The sequence below is a fragment of the Hippichthys cyanospilos genome, chromosome 9 (assembly GCF_059441005.1).
Source record: "Hippichthys cyanospilos isolate Australia breed blue-spotted pipefish chromosome 9, RoL_Hcya_1.0, whole genome shotgun sequence".
Lineage (NCBI taxonomy): Eukaryota > Metazoa > Chordata > Actinopteri > Syngnathiformes > Syngnathidae > Hippichthys > Hippichthys cyanospilos.
The window spans coordinates 17,727,998-17,744,311 of NC_142377.1; the positions used below are offsets into that span (position 1 = coordinate 17,727,998).

At 38.5% G+C, this 16,314-nt stretch overlaps 2 protein-coding genes across 3 annotated transcripts; one reads left to right on the forward strand and one right to left on the reverse strand.

Annotated features, from left to right (window-relative positions):
- Positions 1-555: 555 nt before the first annotated feature.
- LOC148419258 (sodium- and chloride-dependent GABA transporter 2-like) lies at positions 556-5,298 on the forward strand. Of its 2 annotated transcripts, XM_088422552.1 has the most exons (14): positions 556-645; positions 990-1,124; positions 1,293-1,433; positions 1,518-1,596; positions 1,666-1,798; positions 1,913-2,047; positions 2,107-2,210; positions 2,786-2,910; positions 2,986-3,098; positions 3,184-3,321; positions 3,407-3,509; positions 3,614-3,714; positions 4,072-4,242; positions 4,475-5,298. In XM_088422552.1, the coding sequence occupies exons 1-14, from the start codon at positions 558-560 to the stop codon at positions 4,574-4,576; spliced, it is 1,668 nt and encodes a 555-aa protein (XP_088278678.1). In that variant the 5' UTR covers positions 556-557; the 3' UTR covers positions 4,577-5,298. The 2 variants fall into 2 exon arrangements, with proteins under 2 accessions (XP_088278678.1, XP_088278677.1); XM_088422551.1 differs by having other exon boundaries at positions 1,293-1,596.
- Positions 5,299-5,649: 351 nt separating this feature from the next.
- LOC148419259 (sodium- and chloride-dependent GABA transporter 2-like) lies at positions 5,650-12,275 on the reverse strand. The gene is made up of 15 exons (XM_088422432.1): positions 12,266-12,275; positions 11,368-11,564; positions 11,044-11,178; positions 9,968-10,108; positions 9,397-9,481; positions 9,190-9,322; positions 8,465-8,599; positions 8,108-8,211; positions 7,861-7,985; positions 7,660-7,772; positions 7,426-7,563; positions 7,238-7,340; positions 7,058-7,158; positions 6,340-6,510; positions 5,650-6,228 (listed from the first exon to the last, which is right to left on the reverse strand). Coding segments are annotated over exons 1-15 (1,773 nt in total). The 5' UTR covers positions 12,268-12,275; the 3' UTR covers positions 5,650-6,138.
- Positions 12,276-16,314: the final 4,039 nt, after the last annotated feature.

The following is a 16,314-nucleotide window of genomic DNA, read 5'->3' on the forward strand; positions in this document are numbered from 1 at the left end:
TAATTACCTGGGAACACAAAGGTGAGGTGGGTCACACCTACTCATTTGCCTCTAAATTTGTCAGATACTTTGCAGAATTAAAGCAGACGAACAAGGTTACGGTGCTGCGGGAGAGGTACGTGAGCAATCAGTGTAAACATCTGGGGATTGTATTGCTGTACATGGGCAAAGTGTGTCTGGCATGAAGTGAATTTGTGGATCCTTCTTATCTGGAAGGGTTCTTTCTACTGAAATTCATGGTCAAGGTGGGTCACGTCTTTTAATTTGACTAAGGAGGTATCACATAAATTAGACTTTACACAATCGGGATTTTTGCGGACGATCACGATAAGCGACTTTAAAAATAACCATTGAAACGAGATGTGGATATATGTCTACCTTAATAACCTGTGTACTGATTAACAACAAAATGTTTTGTTGTAGGCCGCTGGTTGATGTGCTCAGACTTGTCCTAACTTAAGGCCAAAATGGAGCCGATAGAAACGAAGACTTGGAATGACAGACCCAGAACAGAAGTTTCACCCAAAGGCCAGCAGAGAGAGCAGTGGTCCAGAAAAATGGAATTCCTCTTGGCTACGGTTGGAAATATTGTTGGCCTGGGAAATATCTGGAGATTCCCTTACCTTTGTTATAAAAATGGAGGAGGTAAATAGTAGCCGCAGCTGGTTTGAATTCAAGAGGAAAGATTGATGAATTTCTGTTGGAAAGTCTTATGTATTACTTGATTTCGAGTTTGAAAAATGTTTTGGCGTCCAACCAAGTAACTTCATTTTTAAATTAATATTTATATCAGTTGCGCTTGTTGCTGAATGAATATGATTTTTTTTACTTCACTTTTGCGTCAACTTTAAAAGAAAAAAGGTGGACTGAGCCCTGTATTTGAACAAATTTACATTTTTAAACGTCTAGCAAATATAGTCGCGTGAAACCTTGACTGTCTTTCTCTTAAGAAAAGCCACAAACTTATAGACGTCATTTTTGTTTGACAGGAGTCTTCCTTGTACCATATTTGTTGTTTTTCTGTACCTGTGGCATCCCACTCTTCTTGCTGGAGACATCATTGGGCCAGTACACCAGGCAGGGGGGATTGACATGCTGGAGAAAAGTCTGTCCTCTTTTTGAAGGTCAATTGATCTAAATCGTTATTGTCAATCTCGTCGTCACTACTCAGTCATGCGATGCGCAATATACTGCGATGTACGTTTGTGAAGCCCATCAAATGTGCTCTCATTTCATTGACATTAGCACGATTTTCCGATTTGATGGTATCACCCGACCCCTCGCACACACAGGCTTGGGGTATGCCAGCCAGCTGGTTCTTTTCTACCTTGGCATATATTACATCATCATTCTGGCATGGGCATTTCGCTACTTGTTCTCATCCTTCTCATCTGAGCTCCCCTGGGTCACATGTCTCAACAGCTGGAACACAGGTATCGAGACCTGGTTCTCTAAAACAAACACTCATTTCCATTGTCCTAATTTGACTTTCTTATTGGTTCACCTCACAAATAAAGACAAGTGTTTTGAGTTCAGACACAATCAAACACTGCAAGAGTTTGAGAATGGCACATCATCAGTTGAAGAGTACTGGGTGTAAGTATAACATCATATGTGGCTCAAGTGCATCTTTTGGTGGATATTTCTGATTGATCGCTGGACCAGGAGGGGAATTTTGGGACTTTCAAGCGGAATTGAACAAGTGGGAAACATTCGATGGGACTTGGCCCTCTGTCTTCTACTTTCCTGGATAGTATGCGTCTTCTGTATTTGGAATGGCGTGAAGTCCACTGGGAAGGTAAGGTGTATATATATATATATATATATATATATATATATATATATATATATATATATATATATATATATATATATATATATATATGCTGGAAATTCCTGGGTTTCAATCTAGGTGGTCTACTTCACTGCCACATTCCCATACGTCATGCTTTTGGTGTTGCTTGTCCGTGGTCTGACATTACCGGGAGCCAAAGACGGAATCAAGTTCTACCTCTACCCAGACGTAACCCGGCTCAGCGATCCAATGGTACTATGCCGTTGCGCTTCTGGCTATGCTTGCTTAAACAGTGAATATGCCTCTGATAGGTTTGGCTGGATGCTGGCAGTCAGATCCTCTTCTCCTATGGAATCACCCTTGGGATTCTGACGTCTTTGGGCAGCTACAACAAGTACAGAAACAACTGCTGCAGGTACTGTGTATGTGTTACATTGACATGAGGAAGACATCATACTGTCATAGGTCAGATGAATAGAGAAAGTGATGTCAAATTTATTTGTATACATTCAATTGGATGTAACTCAGTCAGTGGCATTGGCATCTATAGATGTCAAAAATCAATTTTTTACTGGGCTATTAGGGAATGAGTGGGAAGTTGGAAAGTTAGCAGTATTGTGAATGATTGGTTAGTGCAGCCGTCTCACAAAGTTTGTTGGTTTGTATATGGTCTTTACTGGTGATCAATCCAGTTTATCACCTTTGCCTCCACTCAACTAAGATAGACTGCAGCACTCCCATGATCATAATGAGGATAAGCAGTCACAAAACAGAGGAATGAATGGATTCTTTGAAAAAAAAAACATGCACAACAACACACCAGATGATCATGAACAATTGAATAGAAAAAAATGAAATAGCATTATTAACAACACTTACTTTAAGTAAAATATGGCTTTGATGCGTTTGCAGCTAAGATTCCAAATTTGACCACGGTTGCATGTATTTTTGCAATAGCATTTGACCAATTTGGTTGCCTTTATCCAACAGAGACTGTATTTACCTGTGCCTCCTGAACGGGTTGACCAGCTTTGTAGCCGGTTTTGCTATTTTTTCTGTGCTTGGCTTTATGGCTGAGGAGCACGGTGTGGACATATCCATGGTGGCCGAATCAGGTAGGGAAGCTTGGCAATGCATTTAGAATGGAAGCGTATTAGTTGTTAAGCGACAGATGTTTGAATTTTGTTCAGGTCCGGGTCTGGCATTCATCGCTTACCCTCGCGCTGTTGCTCTGATACCTCTTCCTCAACTATGGGCCGTTTGCTTCTTTTTCATGATCATCCTTTTAGGATTAGACAGCGAGGTAAGATAAGATGAGAAAAGAAACAATTAATTCAGTTGAAATAAAATGTACCGGTAAAATAACACTAAATCTTTACTCTACATAGTTTGTGAATGTTGAGGCACTGGTCGCAAACACAGTTGACGCTTTCCCTTCCATCTTTGGAAATAAATGTCAACGTAGACTCCTTCTTATTGGAGTTTCTGTTGCAAGCTTGTTTGCAGGCCTTTTTATGATTACAGAGGTGAGGATTCAATCTTAATGCAATACAGTGGGGGGCAGAAGGCGAAATAAATGACATGATTGCAACATTTGTGCCCTATTTGCAGGGAGGCCTCTATGTTTTCCAGTTGTTTGACAATTACGCCTGCAGCGGGATGACTCTTCTCTTTTTTGCCGTTTTCGAGTCTGTCTGCATCGGGTGGTTTTATGGTTCGGACTCTTAATTTGGCTTCAGTCAAAATGATCATTAGCTGGAATCGCGTAGGCAAATTTCTGATCAAACAATGCTAATTCATTGACTTGCTTTTTTGAAGGGGCAGATCGTCTTTGTGAAAACATAAAGGACATGACTGGCCATCCTCCATGGCCATTTATGAAATACTGTTGGCAGTACCTGACACCAGCTATTTGCACTGTAAGTATTAGAAAATAGTTTTTTAATTGCTCACAGGCTCCTTTCGCTCAGCATTCCATCATCAAAGAGAGACAATTATTAATTTTCAACACTTTACATTTGTCAATAATTTATAGAAATAACACAAATGCATGTGACCTAACCAACAGTATAGATTTTTGAAAACATGTTAAATTGAACAAAAAGTGACCTGTGAGTTTCTGGCGATATCACACAGCTACTTTTAAAACCAAAAATTTGTCCCATGTAATTGCATTATGTAATTTATTTCCAGCATTCTATATTGCACAATTACACAAGTAAAATTGTTTCCATTCACACTTTGTTTCATATATTTCCTACACTGGTTTCTTTTAGTGCACTTTGGTATTTACTTGGGTGAAATACACACCACTCAAACTCAACAACACTTATGAGTACCCGTGGTGGGGCTATGCAATCGGGGGAGCCCTCTCCCTATCCACACCGATCCTGGTGCTGTTGAAGATGCTCTATGCTGTCAGTGTCACTCCTGGAACTCTGAGACAGGTAAGACATGTTGCTGGAAAATATTCAGACAAAATGGAGATGATATTCTTGTAGAAGGTAAAGTGGAAGAAGCTGAGTTTTTTCGTCCCCTCTTTATGGTATTGTCCCTGCTTTGCGACAGAAACAACTGTCATGACCCTAGGGTGTTGCCTGTACTTGTGTTGTTTTGTCTCCATCTGCAATCTGTACATAGTTTTCTTTTTTCTTTCTTCTTTATTTTTTATCCCTGCAGAGACTGAAGTTTCTGTGTACACCAGCAAACGACTTCTTTTGTCCTGCATTGAGGAATGCTCTGAATCAAGAGGAGTGTCAAACGTTTGTGCACGCTAAATGATAGAAAACCATCCCCACAGAGAGACAACAGTGCACAGAGAGGATGCCTATAAATGTTATAAAGACTTTTTTTTTATCAACATGTAATGCTCATTTGACTACTGTGACTCACTATTAGTTCAAGCTAATTAGTGCAGGAATTTCCGGACGGTACAGTCCTGCGGGCACCAGGTAGCCCCTGAGCATCACGACTCGCCCGCAGGTCTGTTTTGCAAATAGCTTACAAGTGGTTGAACATTGTGATATTCTGGGAATTTTAACAAGAATTATGCATATACATACTACATTTAAATGACATACTACACTCCATTGACATATTTACAACAGCTGTTAGCGATAACTGGTAGCCCTTGTTTTGCTCAGAACCAAAGAATTAGCTCTCGGTTTCAAAAGGATTAGTGACCCCGGGTCCACATTATGAATATTTGAAGGTATCTGTCTTCTTGCTCCTCAAATGCTACCTCAACAACCTGGCTGGCATCATAGTAGGCTATGTCAAATAATGATTTTGGAAATTAAGTAAGTATTCAACACAGTTCTGCCTCTTTATTCAGTCCAAAGCATTGTGACATTATGCTTAACACCATATCTGCCTTTGCCATATTATTAATCGCCGCAATGATAGTAAAAGTACCAAGGTGCCTACTATTTTGTTTCTGTATGTTGAATTGAAGTAACAGGCCTTTTCTTGCTTGTTGAATTCACTGCTTTTTTCGCTTTTGTTTTCTGAAGGCGTTAAACAATAACTGTGATGTAATGCTGTCAATAAATTCTAGGCATTCTAAATATTATAACTGTATTTATCTGTTGTATCTATTATATCTATTGTTACGTTTGCACTTATCTGATCTGAGTGAATCCCATTTTTACCATTATTGACAATCTCTTAGCATATATGTTTATTTTTTTCTGAAATTCCCTAACAGCAACGCTTGTAATTCTTCAAGGTGTTAATTCCCCTAAAAAACATAAAAAAACCAACCAAAAAAAACAACCAACATTTGGATCCTGTGAAACAAGTTTTACTTATAAAGTTATGCAAAGCATATCAGGTAATGATAGTCGTAATTCAGACACACAGTTGATTTATTTGTAACACACTTCAATTAAAGTTGTGATTGGGTTAGGCGTAGTCATTGATTGATCTGTCATTACCTTTCCAAGAAATTACATTATCAAGAAATGATCACCATGTTTCTCCAAAAATTTTTTCCCCTCTTTTCGCTCCTCAAAGGTTCTCATCTCCTATGTAGATGGGATCGCTGGTGGGATGCGCTATCAGGTAAATAGGGGCGCAAGGAGCGAAAACTTAAGTTAGCAGGAAGCAGATAGAGAAATGAGATTTGGCCAATAATACATTAAACAAATATGCCAAACAGCCACCATTTAAACATGTCATTCCTTCACCTTGCTCTCCAGTAATGGCTGATGCTGATTCCAAACTTTTACATACTTGTAAAGTGGTGGGCAGAAATTAAGGTCCATTAGTGGACTCTCGTTGGTGTCGTAAAGTTCTTTCAAGTTTGTGTGCCTCACAGTGTTCAAGTGAAGTGCTTGATGTTTTCACAACAGGACATCCGCTTGTTCAAGAACTTCGTTGTCCAATTTGGGTGAAGGAAGATCTTTAGATGGAGTGCAAAGGATGGCAAACCGCTAAAAAAAAAGAATTTACAATTACTTTCAAAACATTTTGTGGGGATACAATCGTGTTAAGGGATTAGGTGAAGATGATTAGCATTAATACAAATCAAGTCCAAATTTTACCTGACGAAGAGTCCCAGGAGTGTTAATCAGGTTGTACGTCATCAAAAATGGAACGTTGAGCGTGGACGAGAGGATGAACCACCAGCCCAGAGCGTAACCCCACCACGGATACTCCACGGTATTGTTGAACTTCAGAGGTTTGTATTTGACCAAGGAGAAGATGAACGTTGCCTGAAAACCGTGATCGAAAGAAACACTAGCGAGACCGTCTGATGGTTGAGGACGCCATTTGAAATCTCACCTCTTTCACTTTTATTTTTTATTTTTCTGCATTCAGTCATAGTAATGTGACTTTATTTGACTCCAATACATTTCTTCACAACTCACTGAAGTTTACACAGATTTTGTTAGGGATTGCTTTGTTCCAAACAGCATGCAGTTTGATACTCGCTGTCATATTTAACCGATCAGTGGAGCACAGTATGTCTGCCCGCCTATAGATTAAAACAACCAAAGTCAGTTGAAACCACCTGTGCCACATATTAGACCTGGATTCACCGGGTTAAAAGCCTGATGTACTTTCTGTCACCAAATTGTAAGGTGCACTCTGGGGGCATGTAACAGAATACACCTTCCGGGTGTGCCAAATTCTTAAAGCTGGTAAACTAAACCTGTCCTGACACAAAAATAAAACAAAACAAAACAAAAAAAACACCAGCTTTTGTGCTGCATGCACATCATTATGTTTACAATAAAAGGGCTCTGAAAGTTAATTTACCGTGCAGATTACTGGAGTGACATATTTCAGGAGGTGTTTAATCAGTGGTAAAGGCCTGTACCCAATCATATCCTTGATGTTGTCATAGAAACGATCTGCTCCTGTGGTCACATTGTGAAATACATGAGGAGGAAGACTGAATGGAAGTGCAGTAGCAACTCAAATGAGAATTCTACTCACCGTAAGCCCATCCAATACACACAGACTGAAGTATGGCAAAGAGAAGAAGAGCCGTCCCACTGCAGGAATAATAGTCAAACAACTGAAAGATGTACAATCCTCCCTGTAAGTGTGACAAGGAGGCACCTTTGAATTGAACAAATCTAAGGAAAAGTCAAACACAGAAATGAAGTTTGATTCCACCTTACTTCAGTGACCATTGTAAGTCCGACGCAGAAACAGAAAACAGTGATGAGGAGAAGAAGTAGTTTGCGTCTATTTCCAACGTAGAAGATGGAAGGTCTCAGGTCACAAATGCCGGTTGCAAGAGCTTCCATCAATACAAACTTTGGGAGAAATATTTACATTGCGTCTTAATTTGAATAGGTTTTGTTGATTTCATTATAGTTGGTTATATTACAAACAATAGAAAAGTCAACAACCTCACTGTCCAATCCAAGCAGGATGATCATGACGAAAAAGCAAATGGCCCAAATCTGTGGAAACGGCATCATGGCCACGGCTCGAGGGTAAGCGATGAAGGCCAGGCCGGGACCTATGACAAGAAAACAGTCTTTTATTTTTTCTGGTTTGTCATGCTTTGATTGCAATCCCTCTCAGGTAACAATTTTGAGACCTTTTACCTGCTTCCGCTACTTTGGAAATGTCTGTGTTCTGCTCATAAGCCATGAATCCTAGAACTGAGAAGATGGCAAAGCCAGCCACAAAACTGGTCCCAGTGTTCAGGAGGGACAAATATATGCAATCTCTAAAATAATAACAATAATAATACAAATAAATCAATCATAAAATACATATAATACATATAAAAATGCATACAAATGCATAGAGGCCATACAAAAGTTCTATAGAGGGTTTATGTCAACCTACTTGTAACAGTTATTGTTGTACTTGTTAAAACTGCCAAGTGGCATCAAACAGCCGATGCAGACAGCATAGGAATAAAATATCTGTGTGCCAGCATCCATCCAGACCTGCAAGACAAAGACATCATGAAAGACGTGACAGGCAACAATGATATTAAAATGAGAGGATTGCAGCCCTAGAAGACTGGAATTCGAGACCTGCGTTATAAATAAAAAGCCTGTTCCAAGTCTTATCTAGTCTGTGCCAGTTCCTGGGTTCGTTCGTCCATTGTGATATGTAGCTTACTCGCTTTGTTATTATGAGTTACTGTGTCTTCATGTTGCACATCATACGAAGTTAAATGAGTTCCGAGACTCATACCTGCGGATCAGCCAGGCGAGACGGTTCTGGGTAGAGGTAAAACTTGATGCCGTCTATGGCCCCTGGCAGCGTCAGTCCACGGACGAGCAGCACAACCAACATCACGTATGGAAATGTGGCCGTGAAATACACAACCTGAAAGACCAAATGGAAATGCATACTCTTTAGAGTGCATTCTGTCTGTGCCCCACATTATCTCAATCGCAGAGTTCCTCCAAAAAATCTTTAGCAGGGTAGCGACAAACATTAATCGAAAAGCAAGGCCTTGATTGGCATTGAAACAAATTAATCTTTTAAAAAATATTGAAAGAAATGTTGCATTTTGAAGTAGGATGTTACATTTGTAAAGTTGCAATAGTAACTTTAGTAACCAACAATAGTAACCAACAAAACAGGATTCTTAAAAGTTAATTTGCGACATTTATGTAATTACAGCACTTATGGATGACCTATGTCTTCTATTTAATTTGAATTCAATTTTAAAGCACCCTTCAACCATTAAAAACAAACGTTTCTCAATGACAAATAACTCATGAGTTCCAATAACAATATTTAATATTTGTACACCTTCGATTGCACAATATTTGGCAGAAGGGAAGAAAAAAAAACAGATGAGTTGAATGTGAGCGCAATCAAAAGATTGAGTTGTGACACTCTTGTTGCCAAATGAGCCGGCACCTGTCGATCGCTTGTGTGTAACAAGCAAGCAAAGTACTGTAATTTACCTTTCCTGTGGACTTCACTCCTTTCCACACGCAAAAGTAACAGATGATCCAAGACAAAAGAAGGAACAGAGCCAACTCCCATCGAACGCCGCCCATCTCATGAGCACCTGCTGTTAAATGCAGTACTCTTCTCCTGTGGGTTGCATTGCCATTAACATCAGGAGCTTCTTAGCTTCTTTTTGTACTTTATGATTCATTTGAACTTACTCCCAGAACTCCCTCACAGGCAATGTTGCATTTTCTGGCACAGTCCAGTTATAAACCTGTGTTTGATTGGACTCCACACACCTATCTGTTAAGAACGCAGTCAGCAAACAGTGCATAGACTCAATAAATTCCATGTATCGTACAGTAGCTTCATAAAAGTTGTGTGCACAAGAGCTGAGACAAGTTACTCATATTGGCAAAGTGCATTTATTTATTAGGGTTAGGGTTAGGGTTGGGGCTAGGGTTAACCTTAACCCTAAGCCGGCTGATGGGACAGGGTTAAACCTAACCCTAACTGCAGAGAAGATCGTGTCTTTTTAAACACATACACATACATATTTCTAAAATAAATGGGTCAGTATCACTATTAAGTGCTTTGGGTATCTCCATCAAAATCAGTCTTTATCAAAACGTAGCAGATAATCGAAACTTTGTGGTTTTAATATTAGTACCAGAGTTCTAAAGCAATTCCTTATTTTATATCAATCAGACAATCAGATTCTTTACACAGTTTATTAAATTTGCTGTGGTATAACTTGTGTGTGTGTCGGTGTGTGTGTATATACTGTACCTGTGTTCCAGTAGTTTCTGCAGCTCGCCCATGGGAGCGGCGAGCTGAAGGAAGAAAAGAGGTACAGCATTGCCCATGCCAAGATGATGATGTAATAGATGCTGAAGTATAAAACTACAACCAAAGTTCCATAACCAATCCCTAAAAGATTTGAAAAAAAAAAAGATAACACGTTAATATCTAAATCTCAAAATCACATTTTCACCCTTCCCAGACGTGACATTATACATTCAAAAAAATATGATCTACAGTATAAAACCTGTCAAATGTTGAATCTTGTGGCTTATGTCAATGAGCCAGGTCATGTCAATGATGGCAAAAACGCAGTGCTGATACATTAAACTCTAAACTACAGATTATTTTGCTTATTTATTAGTAAGCCGGGAAAGTTTGGGAAGATGCGGTTTAGTTTGACAGGTGTTGTGTAAACCCGCAGCAAGCGTTTACATTGGAGCAATTTCAAATCTGTGTTGAATGTGTGCTTTTGGGCATTTACAAAAAGAGAATATCTTCCTGTAAATCTGTTTTATAAACTTGTAATCCATTTGAAGAAGATATACTTAAGTGATTGACCAAAAATATGATCACACTTTTCAAATAATAAAGTGCAATGTTCTTAATTGTGGATATTGAGGGTGTAGCAATGACTCATGACTCAGAGCAATAAACTTCTAATATGCAAATACACGAAAATATGTTTTTGGGGGATCTGATATTTCTGACATAGTTCTTCAAACAAGAGCGATTTATCCTCCCAATAAAGCTCAAGAACTGTTCAAATACCCTTGTCTGTCCATGGTTTAAATCCTTTTTCTGATTTGCCAAGTCTAAATTCTTAATTAAACTGCAACAGATTTAAAATGTCACCAGTATATCTGTGAACAATTTTCCAGACTAATATTTTGTTTTTTACAAAATGATTCACTGAAGACTTAAATTCTGACGAATTTGTAAAGCAACAGATAATGAAATAATACCTCTCAAAAATGATTTTTTTTTCGTCAGTTTTTATTTTTAAATTAGGACTGATTACTTTATATTAGTCAAGCCAAGTTAGCTCAGCAGTTCATTTTTACCTTCGAAGATGGGACAGATTTGTTTCCAGCAGGTTATGGCACCCTGTTTAGTGTATTGGCCCAGAGCGATCTCCAGCAGAAATAAAGGGATGCCACACGTAAAGAGGAAGACGACATAAGGAATAAGGAAAACTCCTGGTGCAAAGAAAAATAGATGCATACATTATTATACCATATATAAGGTATAACAACTTTTTTCCTTAACAACCCCCCCTTTCACTAGTTCACATTTGACTATGTTGTGCACATATACGCAGCCAACAAAGAGGCACTTGAAAGCAACCAGTCTGAAGTCACATGGTCCACATGATTTCTCCAACTCACCGCCTCCATTTTTATAGCACAGGTAAGGGAACCTCCACACATTTCCAAGTCCAATGATTTCTCCAGCAACAGCAAGAAGAAATTCCCATTTGTTGGACCACTGTCCTCTGGCAACAATGAAGGTTCTAGGCGAGGGACGTTCCTTGAGCTTCACCTCTGGCTCATGTATCTTTTTCATGGTACTGCAACAATAGAACCTACAGTTTAAATTGGCAGAAGCATCTCTTTAAATTGCAGTTCAGGAAATCCATTCCTCCATCCCTCCATCCCTCCATCCATCCATCCATATTTCAAAACAGCTTATTCTCACAGTTGCCGCGTAGGTGCTGGAGTCTACCCCAGCTGTCTTTACCTACCATGCAGCTTTTTTGGAATGTGACAGGAAATAGAAGTACTCAGAGAAACCCCATGTAGGCAAGGGGAGAAAATCTAAACTCCACAGAGCAAGGGAACTTTAACTACAAAACCTCTCACTTTTTTGTCTTAACCTAATATTTCATACTTATTACATTATTATTGTTATTATTATTATTATTATTATTATTATTATTATTATTATTAGTAGTAGTAGAAGTACTTATTATTCTTACAACATTTGTGTGGACAGCAAAGTAAGAATTTTGACTTTTATTTGCCCATTTATTCTGTTCTGCCCATCAGCAGACCGGGCATACCTGAGTGACTGACTGAGCGACCTTCCTTAGCCATCAATAATGTACTTTAATTCAGGTATAACTACCGGTAATTGTATAGCAACAAAAATACTCACTTTTACCAAGAATTAGCGACACTGTACCTGGTTGTCACCCACAACACTGGCCCCACGTGACAGATTTAGATTTAGCCTCGCTTCATTCGCTATTGCCACATTGATTACAAAGAAAAAAGTTTCTTTTACATCACCCTTCCATAAGGCGGAGTTGTTGTCTGGACCTGAGCAATGTGAAGATCAAATGCTGCAGGGAAAAGCACGGCCTTATCAGACATTCAACATATTAGATGTGCTCCTCCCTTTCTTACAAAAACAGTCTATCATTATCCCTGCTTTGCATAATCACTACAAGTGTAGACGGGTATTGAAAACTGGTTCCAGTTGGTAACCGGTTCCGATTGTTTCAATTTGTTAATTTTGGAGTAATCAAATAATTTAGTTTAATTTCAAATATAAATGCTTTTAAATGTAGCTCTTTACCTCATACCTATAATTTTTTAAGGCTTTTTGAAATCAACTTCATATCTGTGTGTGGTCTTGTAATTTTCAAAATGAAAGGGCAGTCATGACTATTTTCACACGTGGACATCCATGAATTTAATAATGGGATTTTTTTTCTTCCTTGTTATTGAACTGCCAAAGATGATAAAATGTTAAGGAATTGATCAACTAATCAAACTTTTTTAATCAACTGATCAAATTGATCAACATATAGTGATAGGCATTCTTTGTTAGGAGCTTGATTACCGCTGACACATCTTAAACCTTAAACCTGCCTAACTCAAAACCAGACCAATGTTCTCCACATATCTGTGTTTGAATAATATTAATTCAAAGGCAAAATAAGTAATGTCATTTACAAGGTTTAAAACAATTATATATACCTATAATGCAATATTTTATACATCTGTTTTAGTGTTTGCACTTTCAAACGCACTTTTGTCAAGTGCCGCCTTATTGCCTCTTTGCTGTCAACAATAAGGCTGCGTGGATCATTTTCTGGTGGACTTTGACCCATTATGAAAAGGAAAACACGGCTTGCCTTGTCCATTCAAGACAAAAATGCGAGAGCAGTGTCATGTGGATGTCAGCATGTGGGAAGAGAAACACACCAAAGTGTAGCAAACGATCAGCAAAGCATTTTTGGAGACCTGAGGGGTCAGATGATGACTCTCCGTATCCGACAAGGATGAAATGACGAGTAGGAAGAAGAGGATGTCCGGGATTTAAATGGGAAGAACTATTTGGCGTGTCAGATAGTGATGATGACTTTTATGGCATATTCAGTTGTGTCAAAAAATAAAGCATTGAGACTTCAAATCGTTTTATTGTTGCAACATTAGTTTCAGCATTTAGTAACTACCGTATTTTCCGCACTTTAAGGCACACCTAAAAGCCTAAATTTTTTTAAAAAGCTGATGGTACGCCTCATAATCCGGGGCGCCTTATATATGGATCAATATTGAGATTGGTATTCATAGATGGGGAATGAACTGAGAAAGTAAGCTTTCCTGTTTCTTTCGTGTGTTTACAGTTGAACAAGGTTGGTGATATTGACATTGAGTTATTATGCTATTGAGAGTTTAGCATTATTATTTTGAGTTATTGTTATTACTTTGAGTATTACTAAATTGTGATTGCACTGGAGGAAAAGTTCCCTGACATAAATGTTGCACTACATGTTATACCTTGCTGTCAAATGATTAACTGTCACGGAAATACTAATTAAATAAAACATAAGACCGTTGTTTATTCATTTTGGGAGTGAAAGCTGGTTTGTAATCTACTAATAAAGTTTGACAGCTTCTACAGTTGCGCCTTATAATGCGGTGCGTCTTATATATGAAAAAAGGTTTTAAAATATGTCATTAATTGGGGGTGCGCCTTATAATCCGGTGCGTCTTATAATGCAGAACATACGGTACTAAAGTCAGGGGTTTGTCAAATTCAACCAAAATTGAAGTAAAAAAGCGGGGGGTCAACTTGTACATGGAAAAATATGGCAGTCTACCTTCCCTGGACGAGATTGCAAGCTCTTCTAACCTGAGCAGAATGAGGAACATTATCAGAGACATAAATCGTGATAGTCACCAAGCTTTCAAACTCTTGCACTCAGGTCAAGGAGCTCAATAAGATGGAAAAATGCACTTTGAGACAGCATTCTCCCCGGAACTAGTGCCATTGTGAATAACAATATAACACACTGAATGTAGTAATTTCCAACAATGGTGGACGGGTGCCCAGGGTGGTGACGAATGATGGTTGAGCAAAGTTTTGTAAAATAATCTGCAGATTTGAAAGACAAATTGATCATTATTACTGACCTTTTCACTCAGCAGAGTTGTCACCTGGACTCGAGCAGCGTGAAGAACAAAGACCGCTGGGAAAAGCGTTGCTTCATCGGACTGTGTGGAAGTGCACTTTCGCTTGTGACAACATAATATATTTCATCACCTGTTAACATCAGTACAGCTATGGATATTAGTTATAAACTGGTTCTTGTCGCGAACCGGTTTTAAGTGTTTTAATTTCCTAGTGTTGTTTGCCACTTTTAAACACTTATCTTGTTGACAGTTACAATCTTAAAGAAAAGTGAATGCTGATCCATTTGCATATCCTCCCTTTTCCATTTTGTTAAGAGAACACTCGAGGCCAAGGCAGGGATAGGTGCATGTTACCATCCCCAAAACTAGAAATGGGTCCCTCAGCACATTTGGCAAGTTGAGACTCTTTTGGTGAAGTTAGCCTAATGAGTTTATTTGAGTGGTGGTGTTTGCTGTTTAGAACTTATTTTGAATATTCAAAGAAACTATATAAAGCTGTGGTATACATGTCGATTTTTTTTTTCTTATCCCTCTTTTCCATCAGAATCTTAGAGAGGTTTTTTTTTTTCATAAGTAAGCACATGAGTAAACCATGGCAAGCAACTGGAGCAGCAACTAGCACAGTAAGTTCAGACAAGTCATCACCGCCTTGAGCAGCCATCCTCATTAATGCCGTTGATGCTAATCAAACTTAGGTCGCCTGTCAGTCTGCTGGTAACACCATTGCTTGCACAAGCTAGGGCCGTAGCAATTCATGAAGGCCTTAAGGCAAACGGAGCCAATCCACTTTTACAGTCACAGTCTCCCAAAACCATCCCTTCTGTCAATCTTTACTTAATCATGTGTAATATCATTTTATAAAACAACAAATATAATATTGGCACATGGAGATTGCCTTTTCCTCCTGATTGTGTGTCTGTGTGTTTTTTTTTTCATTTTCTTTGTATACAAGAACAGTATTGTATGTTCAAATTGTGCAGAATGGTAATCTACCTTTCGCTCTCTCTCTCTCTCTCTCTCATATATATATATATATATATATATATATATATATATATATATATATATATATATATATATATATATATATATATATATATATATATATATATATATATATATTGTATTTGTCAGCTTCGGACAACCTGGTGAGTGTGTGTTCCTGCTATACTATCAGTTATCAGTTCATACAGTGGCTTCTATTTTGTTCTCCAAGAACATAATGGTCATACACAGACCAGCTCATCCTGTAGTCAGATCACGGTGTCTCTGTTCGCTCCTTCCCCCGACAACTTTTCCAATCATGATTCAAACCCTTTACGGCAATATTCAAACTTTGCGGTCAGTGTGCGTGCGTATGACTGCGAGTCGCACCGCTCTCATATGTCACAACATCCGTCACCGCATGTGTCACTAAAATGCTGGTCTGCTATTGATCGGTGTCACGGCATCACTTTAATGCTGGTCCGCTCTTTGTGGGTTTAACGGTGTTACTAACATGCTGTTCTGCTATTGGTTGGCGTCACACTGTCACTAAGATGCCGAAATGCTAAAGACTTACAATATCGTATTTATTGTGCATTTAATTGCTTAATTCAAACTTTAGCTGGTTACCCATTGGTCCCAAGGTTGCTCGTGATGTTAAAGGGAGAAGTAAAAAGATGATTGGCATGGAAACAAAGCTGGGGATAATCAAGAAATACAAAGAAGGCTGAACTAGGCTAGGCCACCCTCACTAAGGATTATGGCTGTAAGTAGCTCAACAACGTCACTCAAAGATAAATAAAATTTAATTTTTCCTTGATACATTATCTTTTTATTCATGATGTTATTGAAATGTATACTGTAGATGTACAGTATCGTATATATAAGAAGCACTTACATTGGACATAAGATCATAAAGAGCTTACA